At 36.9% G+C, this 16,978-nt stretch overlaps 1 protein-coding gene across 3 annotated transcripts in view; it reads right to left on the bottom strand.

Annotated features, from left to right (window-relative positions):
• Positions 1 to 412: 412 nt before the first annotated feature.
• The window catches only part of LOC115416561 (phosphatidylinositol 4-phosphate 5-kinase type-1 beta-like), a 27,925-nt gene continuing 11,359 nt past the window's right edge, over positions 413 to 16,978 (bottom strand). Inside the window, exons 7-14 of one of the 3 annotated variants that reach the window (XM_030130375.1) lie at positions 10,915 to 11,099; positions 9,950 to 10,030; positions 9,659 to 9,707; positions 9,062 to 9,146; positions 8,832 to 8,981; positions 8,574 to 8,664; positions 7,508 to 7,604; positions 413 to 647 (exon numbers count right to left, since the gene is read on the bottom strand). In XM_030130375.1, coding sequence (XP_029986235.1) covers positions 645 to 647; positions 7,508 to 7,604; positions 8,574 to 8,664; positions 8,832 to 8,981; positions 9,062 to 9,146; positions 9,659 to 9,707; positions 9,950 to 10,030; positions 10,915 to 11,099 — 741 coding nt within the window. In that variant the 3' untranslated portion in view covers positions 413 to 644. Of the gene's footprint in view, positions 648 to 5,635; positions 5,822 to 7,507; positions 7,605 to 8,573; positions 8,666 to 8,831; positions 8,982 to 9,061; positions 9,147 to 9,658; positions 9,708 to 9,949; positions 10,031 to 10,914; positions 11,100 to 16,978 lie in introns of those variants that run through there. The other 2 variants (XM_030130373.1, XM_030130374.1) reach the window with 2 other exon arrangements.

Genomic DNA, 16,978 nt, shown 5'->3' with positions numbered 1-16,978 from the left:
GACTGTTGATTTATTTTCAGATTTTCTCTTCAGAAATAAGACGTAGCAGCGGAAGAAAGTTGTGCTTTTGTTCAGTTTCCTACAAAACACTGTCCTCATGTCTTAACAACAAATTATGATGCGATAAATAAAAATATTCATCATTTCACTTTGATTTTATGTGGAATTTAAAGGGAGAAATGATGTTTTTTTTGTACTAAACACCATAAAAATAAGATACAGTTAAATAATAATAATTTCAACACAGTTATTAAGAGGAAAATAGGACGATTTATCATGAAAAAATGTTCATGATCAGATTAAATCTTTGTGTAACAACAAACTCAACAGAGATTTTACACCAAAAAAAACAAAGACTGAATTCATTCTCCAGGATTGTTTTCGACACCATTTTCATTTAGATACTTTTATATTTGATCCATTAAAGTTTTGTTTTGTTTGTTTTGTTTTTTCTCAGAGATCCAGCCGCTGAGAAACATTCACACGAAAAGAAAAAGAAAAGCAAAGACGATAAATTAGCAGCAAAGTTGACGACGAGACGAACGGAAGCAGCGTCGTAGTGTTTGATTTGAACTCCTTCACAGCAGATGATCAACCCCCAGAGGTCAAAGGTCAAAGGTCAACCACCGCTCACACGACTCCCCTCACTAGAAAAAACACAAAACAAGACAAAAGGATCATTTCGTAACAAATAACATACAAACGATGCACGAAATTAGAATGAAATCAATAAAACAAGGGCAAAAAATGATAAAATAATTATAACAATTTTATTAAAGTCATTCATTTCAGAAGCAAAACAAGGAAATTGACATCAGAAATGAAAAAATTCCATGTATAATCAAGAAAATGACGAAAATACTCAGGAAAATTAATTTTACATCAATGAAATGAAAAAATATATATAAAACACAACAATAACAACATTTAAGTTGATTAAATAAGGAAAAATCTGAACCAAATAATATAGTAAATAAAGAAAATAATCAATGTAAGGAATAGAGGATAAATAAATAATGAACCATGTGAATGAAATAAAGTAAATGGACAAAAATAAACAAAACAATCAAACTAATAATCAGGAAAATAAGATTCACATCAATAAAATTAAGAAAAAAATAAATCAAATAGTCATAAGAATTCACAAAAATATGAAAATTTGATTTCAAATCAATGAAAATGAACAATCAATGACAAAATAATTACCAAAAATTACCAAAAAACAAACTATATAATGAAGTAAATTAGCAAAATAACACAAAATAAATAGACATTACACAAATGAGACATGGTGTGAACAAAATATAGAAAATACGCAAAATTAAACAAAAACGTCATGAAATAAACAGCAAAGCCAACTACATTAACAATAATAAACAAAATAATCAACAAAATGTGCCTTAAATCAATGAAATTAAGATTTAACAAAGTAATTAACAAGAATTTAGAAAAATTTCATTAAATAATGAAGAAAATTTGAAAAAAAAATTTTTCAAAATGAATAAAGTACCCAAATATTAAATGGTGTGAAGAAAATAACCAAAAACTAACAAATAACCACAAAAAAAAAGCTTCACATCAATGAAATGAAAAGAAAAAAAATTATTCAAGCAAACCAAATAGTCACAAAAAGTCACAAAACATAAGGACTAAATCAATGAAATTAAGAAAATTTAACAAAATAATTAAGAATTAAGAAAAAAAACTAACTAAATAATCAAAATGAACAAAAGGAATAAAAAGTACATAAAAATAATGAAGAATATGAACAAAATGGACAAAACTGAACAAAAAATTGAAGAAATAAACAGGAAAGTCGAATAAATAATTAAGAAAATAAACAAACAAAAGTACCTAAACAAGAATGTGGACAAAAAGGACAAAACTGAACAAAAAAATCAAGAAATAAATAAGAACACTGAATAAATAATTAAGAAAATAAACAAACAAAAGTACCTAAACAAGAATTTGAACAAAATGGACAAAAGTGAACAAAAAATTCAAGAAAGTCAACAAAATATGAGCAAAACAATCAATAAAATAAGCTTAAAATGTATTGAATCTGAGAACAAAACAATCCCATAATAAATACAATGAAAAATCCGCTCATAATAATCAATAATATTTGTGTAATGTGTTGTTTTTATGGGCGTGAACTCATTTACTCTTATAAATAAATGCACATTTCAGTGTAAACGGGACCAGTTTATGACACAAACAAAAACACTGTGGGTTCTGCAGAAGTCACAATAATCGACATATTTTCATATTGTTTATTTATGTATTAGTTGATATATGTATAATTTGTTTCTAGTTGTCTGTGTAGAAGTGCTGCTGGCTGTATTTGTTTGGAAGTGGACGGTTCGTCTGTGCAGAGGCTGAAGTGTGAACAGTCTGTTCAAGTGTTAAAGTGACTGAGTTTGTGTTGGTTTAATATTCAAACCCACTGATTACGGGTCTGTATCTTGGTTTTTACACACAGAAGAAAAACAGAGACAATAGTTTTTATGTTGAAGACAAAGCAACGTGTTGTTGTTTTTTTTAAATGTACTTTAAGGTTTCAAAAGTAATCTGGAAAAAATAAATAAATAAAATGATGTTTGACATTTCGACATTTACTCTGAACTGTGTATTTACTTTCATTTTCCTTCACAGAACCATTTATTTTATTTTATTATTGAAATGAATTTTATTTATAAAGTCAACGCAACGTTCGAGCATGAAACTATTTAAAAGGACAAACAAAGACATAATGTTTAAAATGTTTAAGAGGTTCAGGGACGAGAGAGGGGTTGGGGATGACTGGAGGTTCAGAGGACGGACAAGTATGTGTATGTATATGTGTATGTATAAATATATATGTATGTGTGTATGTGTATGTAATATATGTATAATATATATGTATGTGTATATGTGTATGTATAAATATATATGTATGTGTATATATGTATGTGTATGTATAAATATATATGTATGTGTATATGTATATGTGTATAATATGTATGTGTATGTATAAATATATATGTATGTGTATATGTGTATGTATGTGTGTATGTATAAATATATATGTATGTGTATATGTGTATGTATGTGTGTATGTATAAATATATATGTATGTGTATATATGTATGTGTATGTATAAATATATATGTATGTGTATATGTATATGTGTATGTATGTGTGTATGTATAAATATATATGTATGTGTATATGTGTATGTGTATGTATGTGTGTATGTATAAATATATATGTATGTGTATATGTGTATGTATAAATATATATGTATGTGTATATGTGTATGTATAAATATATATGTATGTGTATATATGTATGTGTATGTATAAATATATATGTATGTGTATATGTATATGTGTATGTATGTGTGTATGCATAAATATATATGTATGTGTATATGTGTATGTGTATGTATGTGTGTATGTATAAATATATATGTAAGTGTATATGTGTATGTATAAATATATATGTATGTGTATATGTGTATGTATAAATATATATGTATGTGTATATGTGTATGTATAAATATATATGTATGTGTATATATGTATGTGTATGTATAAATATATATGTATGTGTATATGTATATGTGTATGTATGTGTGTATGTATAAATATATATGTATGTGTATATGTGTATGTATAAATATATATGTATGTGTATATGTGTATGTATAAATATATATGTATGTGTATATATGTATGTGTATGTATAAATATATATGTATGTGTATATGTATATGTGTATGTATGTGTGTATGTATAAATATATATGTAAGTGTATATATGTATGTGTATGTATAAATATATATGTATGTGTACATGTGTATGTGTATGTATAAATATATATGTACGTGTATGTGTATGTATGTATATGTACAGGTGTGTGTGTGTGTGTGAATGTATGTATGTATGTGTGTAGATAGATAGATAGATAGATAGATAGATAGATAGATAGATAGATAGATAGATAGATAGATAGATAGATAGATAGATAGACTTGTTCACATATGTTAAATTTCACTACATGTTTGCAATAAATCGCTGATGTAATTTTATTTTAGTTTGTTTTGTTTTATTTGTAATTAATAATTCTAATTTTGAATTGAATTGTGCCAGTATTTACAGATTTATTAGTTTCACACATGGAAAAAAAAATAGAACTAGAAAAGCACTCGGAGAGCGCAGACACACACCCCACCCCCCCCCACCCCTCCGATCACTACAGAGATTTAATCATTTGTTCCTTGTGCCAGTATCAACATTTCCTGAAATTTTCATCCAAATCCATCCAGAACTTTGTGAGTTATCTAGCACACAGACAGAACAGACACAGACAGACAGACAGACAGACACACAGACAGAACAGACACAGACAAACAGACACACAGACACACAGACACACACACAGACAGAACAGACAGACAGACACACAGACAGACACAGACACAGACAGACACACAGACAGACACACAGACAGACACACACACAGACAGACACACAGACACACACACACACAGACACACAGACAGACAGACACACACACACAGACAGACAGACACACAGACAGACAGACACACAGACAGACACAGACAGACACACACACACAGACAGAACAGACAGAACAGACAGAACAGACACAGACAGACAGACACACAGACAGACAGAGACAGACAGACACACACACACACACACAGACAGACAGACAGACACACAGACAGACACAGACAGACAGACAGACACAGACAGACAGACACACAGACAGACACAAACAGACAGACACACACACAGACAGACACAGACAGACAGACAGACACAGACAGACAGACACAGACAGACACAGACAGACAGACACACACAGAGACAGACACAGACAGACAGACAGACACAGACAGACAGACACACACACAGACAGACACAGACAGACAGACAGACACAGACAGACAGACACAGACAGACAGATACACACAGACAGACACAGACAGACACACAGACAGACACAGACAGACACAGACAGACACACAGACAGACACAGACAGACACAGACAGACACACAGACAGACACAGACAGACACAGACAGACACAGACAGACACACAGATACACACAGACAGACACAGACAGACAGACAGACACAGACAGACACAGACAGACAGACAGACAGACAGACACAGACAGACACAGACAGACACACAGACAGACACAGACAGACACACAGACAGACACAGACAGACACAGACACAGACAGACAGACAGACACACAGACAGACCAGACAGACACAGACAGACACACAGACAGACACAGACAGACAGACAGACAGACACACAGACAGACACAGACAGACACAGACAGACACAGACAGACACAGACAGACACACAGACAGACACAGACAGACACAGACAGACACAGACAGACACAGACAGACACTGGTAAAAACAGAACCTCTATGGTGGAGAAAACAAAGACACTCGTGGCATGGATGGAATCTTAAAACGACTAAACCTTCAAATGTTATAAATCAGCTGAAGTTGTTACTTTACACAAACTTCGACACAAACAGTCGTTTATTATTACTCGTGGGTCTTTTCTCGTATATTTTATAAACTCTGTAGACTTTTCTGGGTTGAGTTAAAGACGTTCATGTGCGTTAAACGCTCAGTGTCACATGTGTCTGAATGTGTGAATGAGCTGAAACTGGAGCTGAAACGTCCCGGTGCGTTAAAGGGTCAGAATGTGTTCGTCGAATGGCGTCACGACGTTCGCACTCGAACATCTCATCAGCTCCGGTTCGATCACACGAGTGAGTCTGAAAATGTAGAAATGTTTGACAGAGAGCAGCGTTGAACATGAGCAGCGTTACAAAACTGACATTAATGAGGAAGGAGGAAGAACTGGGACCATTTAGAACAGGAATGAACAGTCTGACAGACAGGTTGGTGTTAGAGTATGCTTTTGTTTGTTCAAAAATAATATTAATATTTGAGCATTGAGACCTGATGGATCAAATATGGTACAACATTGAAACTCAAACATGGAAATTGATATCTGAAAAAAAAAAGTTTTTTGGTTGTTCAAAAGGACCAATAAAGGCTCCAGTTTCAAAGAACTGGAATTTTCTCTCAATGCTTTAATGGTTCAGACTTTACAGGGTTAAAAACAAGCAGGAAAAATATCAGAATTTAGGAGAATAAAGTCCCCACCGCTAACCCTGCAGTCGACCACTTCCTGTCAGATCCTCCTCCAGAAAAAAGGCAATTTAATCCGTTCAGTTCTTACGACGAAACAAACCCAAACGTGTGCGAACTGTCTTCGCAGTCCTTCAACTAATGCTAATGTGCTGATGGTGGGCGGGGCTAATAGGCTCAGTATTTGGTGGACGGGGCTAATAGGCTCAGTATTTGGTGGACGGGGCTAATAGGCTCAGTATTTGGCCTTTGTGCGTAAACCCCAAACGAAAGTAGAACCTCACAGAATGTTCACAGTTCAGCATTATGGGACCAGTGGGTACAACTTTAGTCCAGAAAATTAGGATAATTTTCCTGCCTGTTTGTAAATTACGATGTTATTCTCGTAATATTATGACTTCATTCTCGTAAAATCATGACTCATTTTGTAATCGACTTAATTCTCATAAAATTACAGGTTTTATCTTGATATTTTACAACTTCATTCTCGTAGTGACAAGTGTTTTTATTTTCTTATGCTAATACATCGTCGTACAAATCTCATTGTTTCCACATCTGTATTAAAGAATCAACTTTTATTCAAACTAAAACTCACAGACACTCATTTTAACAGTAACTCAAAAATAACAGTGTTTAATAATTGTAATAGTTGATAGTTTACATTATAGCTGTTGGCTTAGCTCTGTTAGCTTAGCTCTGTTAGCTTAGCTCTGTTGGCTTAGCTCTGTTAGCTTAGCTCTGTTAGCTTAGCTCTGGTTGCGTAGCTCTGTTAGCTCAGCTCTGTTAGCTTAGCTCTGTTAGCTTAGCTCTGTTAGCTTAGCTCTGTTAGCTTAGCTCTGTTTTTAGACTGAAAACAGCCACAGTGAAACCACTAATCACCAGTTTTCTGTTTGTTTGTGTCGTCAATAATTGAACTAAAGATCTGTTTGAATCCAAGAAATAAGGTCAGAACTGTCACAGTTTAGTCTGAACCGTGGATCAACAGAAACTTAGCAACGATAAGAACATCCCATAGTATAGTTTGTTCATTAGTTCCAACTTAGTTAAATTTTATTCATTTTTGCTCCTTTTTGTTTGTTTTGTTCATTATTTTAGCAGTTTTTGTTAATCTAATTTTTTGCTCATCATTTTATACATTTTTTGCAAATTTATTTTTTTAATTATTTGTTCATTTTTAAAATTGTGTTGCTTATTTTGTCCATTTGATTTATTATTATTTAGTAGTTTGTTCTTTTTTTTTGTTATTGTGTTGCTTATTCCGTGTCCCTGCCAAAGCGTTTGTCTTTCTTTTCTAAAATGTTTCGTACCAAGTAGATGTCAAACTCAGAGTCGGACTGGCTTCTGCTGAGGCAGGGCAGGGGGTCGTCCAGGGCCAGGGTGGAACTGGAGTCTCGTCGGTCTTCACTGTGGAACATGACAGGAAATCAGCCAAAACAACAGACCATAATAATAACCCATGAGTTAACCCTTAAGGACTACCAGTATGACAGGCCCATTTGTGGGGTTTTTTTCTTACAATAAAAATGTCATTAAATGTCTTTTTTGATTAATCTTTTGCACCTTTTTTTCAGGAAGAATTTAACTTTCAATATCTGTCCATTAATTATCATTATTATATGTAATAAATGCTTAAACCAGGGGTCTCAAACATGCGGCCCGGGGGCCAAATGCGTCCCACCAACGGTTCCAATCCGGCCTGTGGGATGAATTTACAAAGTGCAAAAATTCCACAGTCCAGGCTGTGGAACTCATGTTAGAGTCGGTTCCACATACAGACCAGTATGATCTACAGTCAAATAATAACAGCAGAAGAACCGACAAAAAAGAATGAGTCCATATTTTCTTCTGGGTTTGATGTGAAAAAAATAATCTTACATAATGCCTAAAAATAATGACAACTTCAAATTTTTGTCTTTGTTTCAGTGCAAAAAATACTGACATTTACAAACTATCCTGTGACAATAACATGTGAATAACCTGAACAAATATGAACAACCTGACATGAAAAATTCAGCCCAGTTTGAACTCTTTTCTGCCTGTTCCTCAGTGTTTAGTGTCTTTGTAGATCTGATCCATAATGCACATGTAGAAATGAAAAGTTGAGGCAGAATATTGTTAAGATTGCAGTTATTTTTCTTAAGAAATTTCAGTTTTTTCAGATTACTCAAATCTTTTTTGTTTGGATAGTTTATAAAAGTAAGTATTTTCATAATTGAAAGGGGTTTTTGCACTAAAACAAAAACAGAATTTTGGAGTTGTCATTATTCTGTTATTATTTTACTGCTCCGGCCCACTGCAGGTCATTTTAGGCTGAATGTGGAACCCTGAACTAACAGGAGTTTGAGAGCTCTAAGTTAAAGGGTGGATCTTCACCTGTTCTCCAGCTCGTCTTCATCACTTTGGTTCGACTCAAAAGAAACGACCGACCTCGGCAGAAGATCGGGCTGCTTGGACGAACTGTAAACTGAAGCAGAAAGCAGAGGGTGAGCGAAGGGAGAGGCTGAAGCCCTGCTGGTCAGGCTGAAGCGGTGTGAGCAGTGTGAGCGGTGCTAGTGGTGTTAGCGGTGTTAGCGGTGTGAGCGGTGTTATTGGTGCTAGTGGTGTTAGCGGTGTTAGCGGTGTGGGTCCTACAGCTGCTGTCTTTGTCCAGGTGGTCCAGACTCTGGGCCTTCTTCTGATCCGTTTTCTTGTCGTCCTTCTGCGGGGACAGGAACTCCTGAGAGGCCGACTTTAAGGCGTAGATGGAGCTGCGTTTCCTCTTGGAAGACGCTCCTCTGAGAGCTGGAAAAGAAAAAAGGCTGTTAAAACATCTGAGAGTCTGAAACTGGAAACAGGAAACAGGAAACAGAGCCAGGACTCACGGTGGATCTTCTTGAAGACGGTGGAACCCATGAATTTAAGGAACCTGTCTGCGTAGAAGCTGGGTCTGTGGACGGAGACGGTGTCCTAAAGGTAAGGTAAAATAAGATAAGGTATGGTAAGGTAAGATAAGGTAAGGTAAGATAAGGTAAAATAAGATAAGATAAGATAAGATAAGATAAGATAAGGTAAAATAAGATAAGGTAAAATAAGATAAGGTAAAATAAGTTAAGGTAAGGTGAAGTAAGATAAGATAAAATAAGATAAGATAAGGTAAGGTAAGAGAAAGTAAGGTAAGGTAATATAAGAAAAAGTAAGAAGATAAGGTAAGATAAGATAAGGTAAACTAATGTAAGGTAAAGTAAGATAAGATAAAGTAAAATAAGATAAGGTAAAGTAAGGTAAGGTAAGAGAAGGTAAGAGAAGGTAAAATAAGGTAAGATAAGGTAAGGTAAGAGAAGGTAAGAGAAGATAAGGTAAGGTAATATGAGAAAAAGTAAGATAAAGTAAAATAAAATAAGGTAAGGTAAAATAAGATAAGATAAGATAAGATAAGATAAGATAAGATAAGATAAGATAAGATAAGATAAGATACGTACCCCGTCGTGTACCAGAGCTTTCCATGAGTGTTCGACCTTCTTGATGAACCTGGAATTAAAAACAGGTTTGTCTGGAACTAAAGGACTTCACTGCGTAATTTAAGTAAAGTTCCACATGTTCAGCTGTGACAAGTTTAGAAAGTTCTCCTTCATGAAACTGGTGTTTAAATTAATTCATGTACTTACTGAGTCTGGTCAGATGAGTACAATGAGCTGAAATGTGGGTGTTCTGGATGGAGAACAGCTCTGAAAACAGGCTGAGGTGATGGCTTAGTCCATGTGTTCACTGACCTGTACGACTGGAGGATGTCGATGAGTCCCAGAAAGATCAGCAGGTTCTCCTCTTTATGTTTGGCAGGAATTCCACCAAATCTGGAAGAAAAACAGGTGTTTTAGAACCTACCATTACAAACACAAACCACCTCTGTCTGCTGAGAAAATGAGCCCGTTTACATGATTATAAACATCCAGCAAGTGGGAGGAGTCAGGTAATTCAAATAAAAATAATGATGCATTTACATGCACTTCACAAACATGACCATCGATAAACTCTGGTTCAGCCCCAAAAAATTATCCACTATAAGAAAAAAAGAGAACAGTCCAAAAAATTATCCACTATAAGAAAAAAAAGACAACAGTCCAAAAAATGATCCACTGTAAGAAAAAAAGAGAATAGCCCCCCCAAAAAAATCCATATATGGAAAAAAAACCAAAAACAAAACATCATCCACCTTTTCAATTCAGGGGCCACTGTTTACCCAAAAAATCTCTTGCTTTAAAATTAAGGCCACCAGAAAAAATAAAAGCATAGGCTGAAAATTTTGAAGGCCTTCAGCTAATGTGGCTAATGCTAATGAAAGTAACCCACCAGAAGTGGAAGTCGGTGTGCTAAAAGTAAAGTTATTCTAAAAATATATATATAGTGGATATTTTTTTGGGCTGTTCTCTTTTTTTCTTATTTATTAAATGTATTATTATTATTATTATTATTATTATTATTATTATTATTATTATTATTATTGTTGTTGTTGTTGTTGTTGTTCTTGAAGTAGCTCTCTGGGCAGACACCAGAGGGTTAATCTGATTTATTGTAAACAGATTACTGCTGTTATCTGATCAAACAGATCAGATTATACTGTTTACATGATCAATAATAATTTGATAACTGATCGGCTCATCAGCGACAGTAGTATTATTGTGGATGTGAACAGACTCAGTTCCATATTTCACACGTGTCACATAAACATGGTCCTCACGTGTCGTCGTCCACCACCGGTTCGGGGTCCTTCACCGTCCCCTGGATGGACTCCAGGGCCGTGGAGTACAGGACCTTCCCTCCCCTCCTGCTGTCGCCGCGGTAACCTCTGTTCAGCGGCTTCCGGTCCAAAACGTGGATTCCCAACAGCAGACTGTAGTCCATGATCTTAAAACTCTCCAGGACCTGAAACAGAGACGCAAACACCATGAGGAAGCAGCTCAAATGAAGAAGGTACAGGTCAAACAGAATAGAATAGAATAGAATAGAATGAATAGAATTGTCATTGTACAGGTACAGCAAAATTAAAGAAGTGCAATCGTCCTAGGTGCCATTAAAAAGTCTAAATAATTTATATAAAAGAGTATAAAAACTAAAATATAAACAAGTGTTCAGAGAATGCAAACCTCCGTCAAGCACCTCAAACAGTGTGCATGTGTGGATTGATTAATTTAAACAGTTTTTAAATTCAACAGTTTCCAGGTTGTTCCATACAGCAGAAAAAGTTGAAGCTTGGTACCAGTCATGTGTCTGTCCAATTATATTCAATTCACATCAATATTTGTTGAGTTCTAATTTTAAATGTGTGATAAATGGGATTTTCAGTGTTAAATGTAAATGTCCACAGAGTCCACATTCCACAGTGGATGTGGACAATTTTGAGCCAGATATAAGATATTGTTCTAAGCTACAGGTGGATCAAATTAGAGGCTAATCGGAGTCATTTTGAATTTTTTATGAATTTTTGAAAATGTCTCAGTGATGACAGATAGGAAAATTGTAGATGTTGTGACCTTGCTGTGACCTTGAACTTTGACCTACTTGGCCCAAAATTGAATGGGTTGGTCCCAGGGCCTAGGGCTATCTGTGGGGAAGATTTGGGAAAGATGGTTGTGATACTTTTCCCGTAAAGTTGCTAACAAACAAACAAACAAACAAGCAAACAAACAAACACAAAGCAAAGTGATCACAACACCTCCTGGCGGAGGTAATAATAATAACTATGGCGCAATATTGTGTAACAGGCAGAATATTCGTAAAATTCCACTTGCTTCTCTTAAGATATTTCAGGTTGTTCATATTTGTTTGGGTTATTCACATTTTTTGTAAAAGGCTAGTCTGTAAATGTAAGCATTTTTGTGTAATTTAACTTTTTTTTAACACTAAAACGAAGAGGAAAAAATAGCTTTTTTCATAATTTATAGGTTATAATGATAGTATTTTACTGGTTCTGACCCACTTTAGATTGAATTGACCTAAAATGATTTTAACATCCTTGATTGTTAATATCTTCAGCATAATTTTTGTATTTCTGGAATTCTGGAATTGCAATTCATCCCACGGGCCAGATTGGAAACTTTGGCAGGCCAGATTTGGTCTCCGGGCCGCATGTTTGACACCTGTGAACTAAAGAAACGATAGAGTAGGAACACAAACACATCCAACTGAGTCCGTTCACTGTCGTTCAGGACAAGTAAAAACACAGAATCAGTGGATGAATCAGAGCCTTCAGGTTCATTTAGTCTTTTGTATAAACCTAATATGTGTGTGGAGCTGCAGCGTGTGGAATGGAAGAACTGGAAATACAGGAAACAGTGAACGCCACATCCCTCCAATAAAAGCAGACGTCTGTCAAAGCAACACAACGCTTTGACTTCACACAATAAACAGCTGGTTTCACAACGGAGACGCTGGTGAGTCCAGAGGAGCGGTCCATTCACAGGAGGGATTTACCTGCAGATTTATGACATTTAAGAGGCTCTGATTTAAGGTTTCAGTGAAGAACCGGGACATTTAAGGGGATTTTTATCTTCAGTTCTATGGGTGGGACTAGACAAACCTCCGACCAATCACAAATTACATGGTGGATGTTGAGAAGCTGTTAGAATTAAACGTATGCTTCGTCTCATGGTGTCCTGAGAAACAACGGAAACTGTCAGACGAGTTTGATAAGGTAAGGTAAAATAAGGTAAGATAAGATAAGATAAGATAAGATAAGATAAGATAAGATAAGATAAGATAAGATAAAGTAAGGTAAAATAAGATAAGATAAGGTAAGATAAGATAATCTAAGGTAAAGTAAGATAAAATAAGATAACATACAATAAAATAAGATAAGGCAACATAAGGTAAGATAAGTTAGAGTAAGATAAGATAAGATAAGATAAGATAAGATAAGATAAGATAAGATAAGATAAGATAAGAGTCAATAAAATAGGATAAGGTAAGGTAAGGTAAAGTAAGGTAAGACAAAACAGAGTAAGATAAGATAAGATAAAGTAAGATAAGATAAGGTAAGATAACATAAGGTAAAGTAAGTTAAGATAAGATAAAATAAAGTAAGATAAAATGAAATAAAGTAAGGTAAGATAAAGTAAGATAAGATATAATAAGATGAGATAAGATAAGATAAGATAAGAAAACAAAGAGAATTTAATCCATATTTTTTATCCGTTTTAGTTAGTTTTGTAAACACACAATACAGTTTCAGTTAGTTATGTTTTTTCTTTTAATTATAGTTCTTATTTATTTCACTTATAAAAATATTTTTCTATTCTAGTTTTCATCATTTCGTTGGTTTTCGTTAACAATAATGACCTTGGTTCTGACTCCAGACCTTCTTTATGTGTCAGGTCTTATTCATACTTGGACCGGTCCCAGATCAGGCTCTGACAGTGGTTTTCCTTCGGTTCTCCTTCAGATATGGCGGCCTCTGCCTCTGCTTCCTGTCTGCTGTCTGAAGACCACTTCCTGTGTTCCATCTGTCTGGACGTGTTCACTGATCCAGTCAGCACACCATGTGGACACAACTTCTGCCACAACTGCATCGCCGAACACTGGAGGGTGAACGTTCCTCATAAGTGTCCCATGTGTCAGGACGTTTTCCACAGCAGACCTCAGTTAAAGACCAACACGTTTATCTGTGAGATGGTCCAGCGGTTCAAACAGGAAGTTCAACAGGAAGTGAGCAGCAGCAGGTCAAAGCCACGAGGTCCGACAGCAGACGTTAACTGTGACGTCTGCTCTGAACCCAAACTGAAGGCCCTGAAGTCCTGCCTGGACTGTCTGACCTCCTACTGTCAGACTCACCTGGAACCTCATCGGACAGTTTCAGGACTGAAGAGACACCAGCTGATCAACCCTGTGGAGAACCTGGAGGACAGGATGTGTAGGAAACACGACAAACCTCTGGAGCTGTTCTGTAAACCCGACCAGACCTGTATCTGTCTGCTCTGCACAGTTTTAGACCACAAGAACCACGACGTAGTTCCTCTGAAGGAAGAACGTAAAGGACTGAAGGTGGAGCTGAAGAGGACCGAGGCCGAAATCCAACAGATGATCCAGGAGAGACAACTGAAGATCCAGGAAATCCAGCAGTCGGTGGAGCTCAGTATGAACGCTGCAGACAGAGAAACAGCAGAAGGTGTGGAGGTCTTCACTGGTCTGATGGAGTCTGTTCAGAAAAGGCTGGACCGGCTCAAAGACGAGATCCAAGAAAAGCAGAGGACCACCAAGAAACAGGCCCAAGACTTCATCAACGGGCTGGAACTGGAGATCTGTGAGCTGGAGAACAGAAGGTCTGAGGTGGACCAGCTGTCAGGGTCTGAAGACCACCTCCAAGTCCTCCAAAGACTCCCATCCATAAGAGCGTCTCCGTCCATGAAGACCTGGACAGAGGTCTGGGTCCGTCCCCCTTCGTTTGAGGGGATGGTGGTCAGAGCTGTGTCTGAGCTGGAGGACCAACTCAGAGAAGACATGAAGAAGGTGTTTGAGGCGGAGCTGAGGCGAGTCCAGCAGTTCTCTGTGGAAGTGACTCTGGATCCAGGACTCTGCGCATCGTGAGCTGGTCCTGTCCGAAGATCGGAAACAAGTGCGTCACGGCGACGGGAGGAAGAAACTTCTGGACAAACCGCAGAGGTTTTCGGTCTACTGCAACGTGTTTGGGGAGCAGAGGTTCTCCTCGGGCAGATCCTACTTCGAGGTTCAGGTCAAAGACAAGACCAAGTGGACTGTGGGTGTGGCCAGAGAGTCCATTGACAGGAAGGGGACGATCCCTCTAAGCCCCGCCCACGGCTTCTGGACCATTTGGCTGAGAAACGGAGACCAGTATGAGGCTCTGGACGAAGCCGACGTCCACCTCCGCCTGACGTCTTCGCCTCAGAAGGTGGGTGTGTTTGTGGACTATGAAGAGGGTGTGGTCTCCTTTTATGACGCCGATTCTGCAGATCTCATCTACTCCTTCATTGGCTGCTGCTTCACAGACAGACTCCGCCCCTTCTTCAGTCCCTGTCTGAGCGACGGAGGTAGAAACTCTGCTCCTCTGGTCATCACTCCCATCGTTCACATCAAGTGACTGAAGTTTACCTCCAAATATGAACTGAATAACGTTCATGTACAGTTTACGATTCCACTGACGACAAAAACGTACAACAGTTTTTTACGTTGACATATTTGGTGTTGAATGTTCTGCTGAATGAATTCCTCGTTGTCACACTGGAGCTGAATCTGGTGTCCACTGTCTGCTTTATGACTCCATCACATTCCTTAATTATGCTCCACTAATTATCTGTTGATCAAAACTATTTTATGTTCTCAAACAACTTGAATTTTCTGTTAAATTTAAGTGAACAAAATAAAGTAGGAAAAGGTTCAGACTGTGGCAATCAAGACACACAGCATGTTAAAGAAAAGAGCACATTGTCTTCATGAACTAAATGAACAGAATAATCCAAACCCAGTCTGTCCACAGTATTCTTCAGTACTGGTGGTGCTTCCATGGTTCAGAACATTAGACCAGAGTTTAAATAGATCACAGTCAGTTTAGTTCCTACTCTGAGTCGTCTTCTTCCTTCAGTCTTGGCCTTGCGCTAGCGATGCGCAGGTGTTTGTTTTGTTTTTTTTGTTAACACACTTTCTGGAATTTTTTGACCCGCCCTGCAAATTAAGTGCCATTTTTTGGACCCGCACCAACCTGACCCGGCTCTGCTGATCCTCACATCACTACCGCTCACTGCGCTCCATGTTTTCATGTAGAAAGATGAGAGTATCAACATGAGCTGAATGAAGGCTCACACACTGTAAGGTGATGGAAGGAAGAGAGAGAATAGAGGGTCTGCACGTGATGTCACTGCTAGTGGAAGTCACTGTGGTTCCGCCCACTGAGTGGCAGAAAGAGGTAGATGAGTGACAGCGTTGGCTTCAATCCTGTCTAAACTGAAGAACAATATTGTTGTAAATACTGTTGTGAGATTGATTGTATTTTCAGGTTCTTAAAGCAGTGGGAGCTATCGTTTTACAGACACCGAAAGACAAAGAAAAGAGAAGGAGATGGATCCACAAATCCAGGAACCCAAACTTAGATCTGTGGATCCTGTTTGGTGTCAGCTAACATTCATTTCTGCTGAATTTTTGGGTCCAATCAGACCTGAAATGACCTATTGTTTTGGCTAACATTACTTCTTAGTGCAGCTCTTGGTTTTATGATCAGATCTTTCATGATTTTTGTCTTCATTTTGTGATTGTGAACCTTGTGCTCCTACATGATTAGTAAACTAACTGAAACTGAGGCTAACCCAGTTTTACAAATACGGGGGAACTGGAGAATAAAGGTACGACGGAGTATTAGGACCACAGAAGAAAAGAAAAACACTGGTCACTACGAGAAAAAATTCATAAAATATGAATATAAAACCCATAATTTTATGAGAATGAAGTCGAATACAAAAAGAATCACAATGTTATGAGAATAAAGTCATAGTTACAAAAAAACTCATAATTTAACAAAAATGTCATTCGTTTATGAGATGAAAGTCGTCATATTCCAACAATAAAGCCATAACATTACAAGAATAATGTCATAATTTAAAAAAAGGCGGAAAAATATAATTTACAAGAATAAAGTCGTCCCCTGCTCGTCCACAGTAGTTGAAGCTCTCCCAAATAGCCAAGAGATACTGGGAAGGATCTGGAACTGAATCGCTGACCGACTTGACCCAAAACCGCTTGGCAGATCCGTTCCAGTGTCCTAACATACATCGAGCCAAAACAGATACTGCTCTGCGAAA

Source organism: Sphaeramia orbicularis, unplaced genomic scaffold, assembly GCF_902148855.1.
Source record: "Sphaeramia orbicularis unplaced genomic scaffold, fSphaOr1.1, whole genome shotgun sequence".
Lineage (NCBI taxonomy): Eukaryota > Metazoa > Chordata > Actinopteri > Kurtiformes > Apogonidae > Sphaeramia > Sphaeramia orbicularis.
Note: the sequence above shows the minus strand (reverse complement) of the source record. Positions and strands in the feature narration are given on the sequence as shown.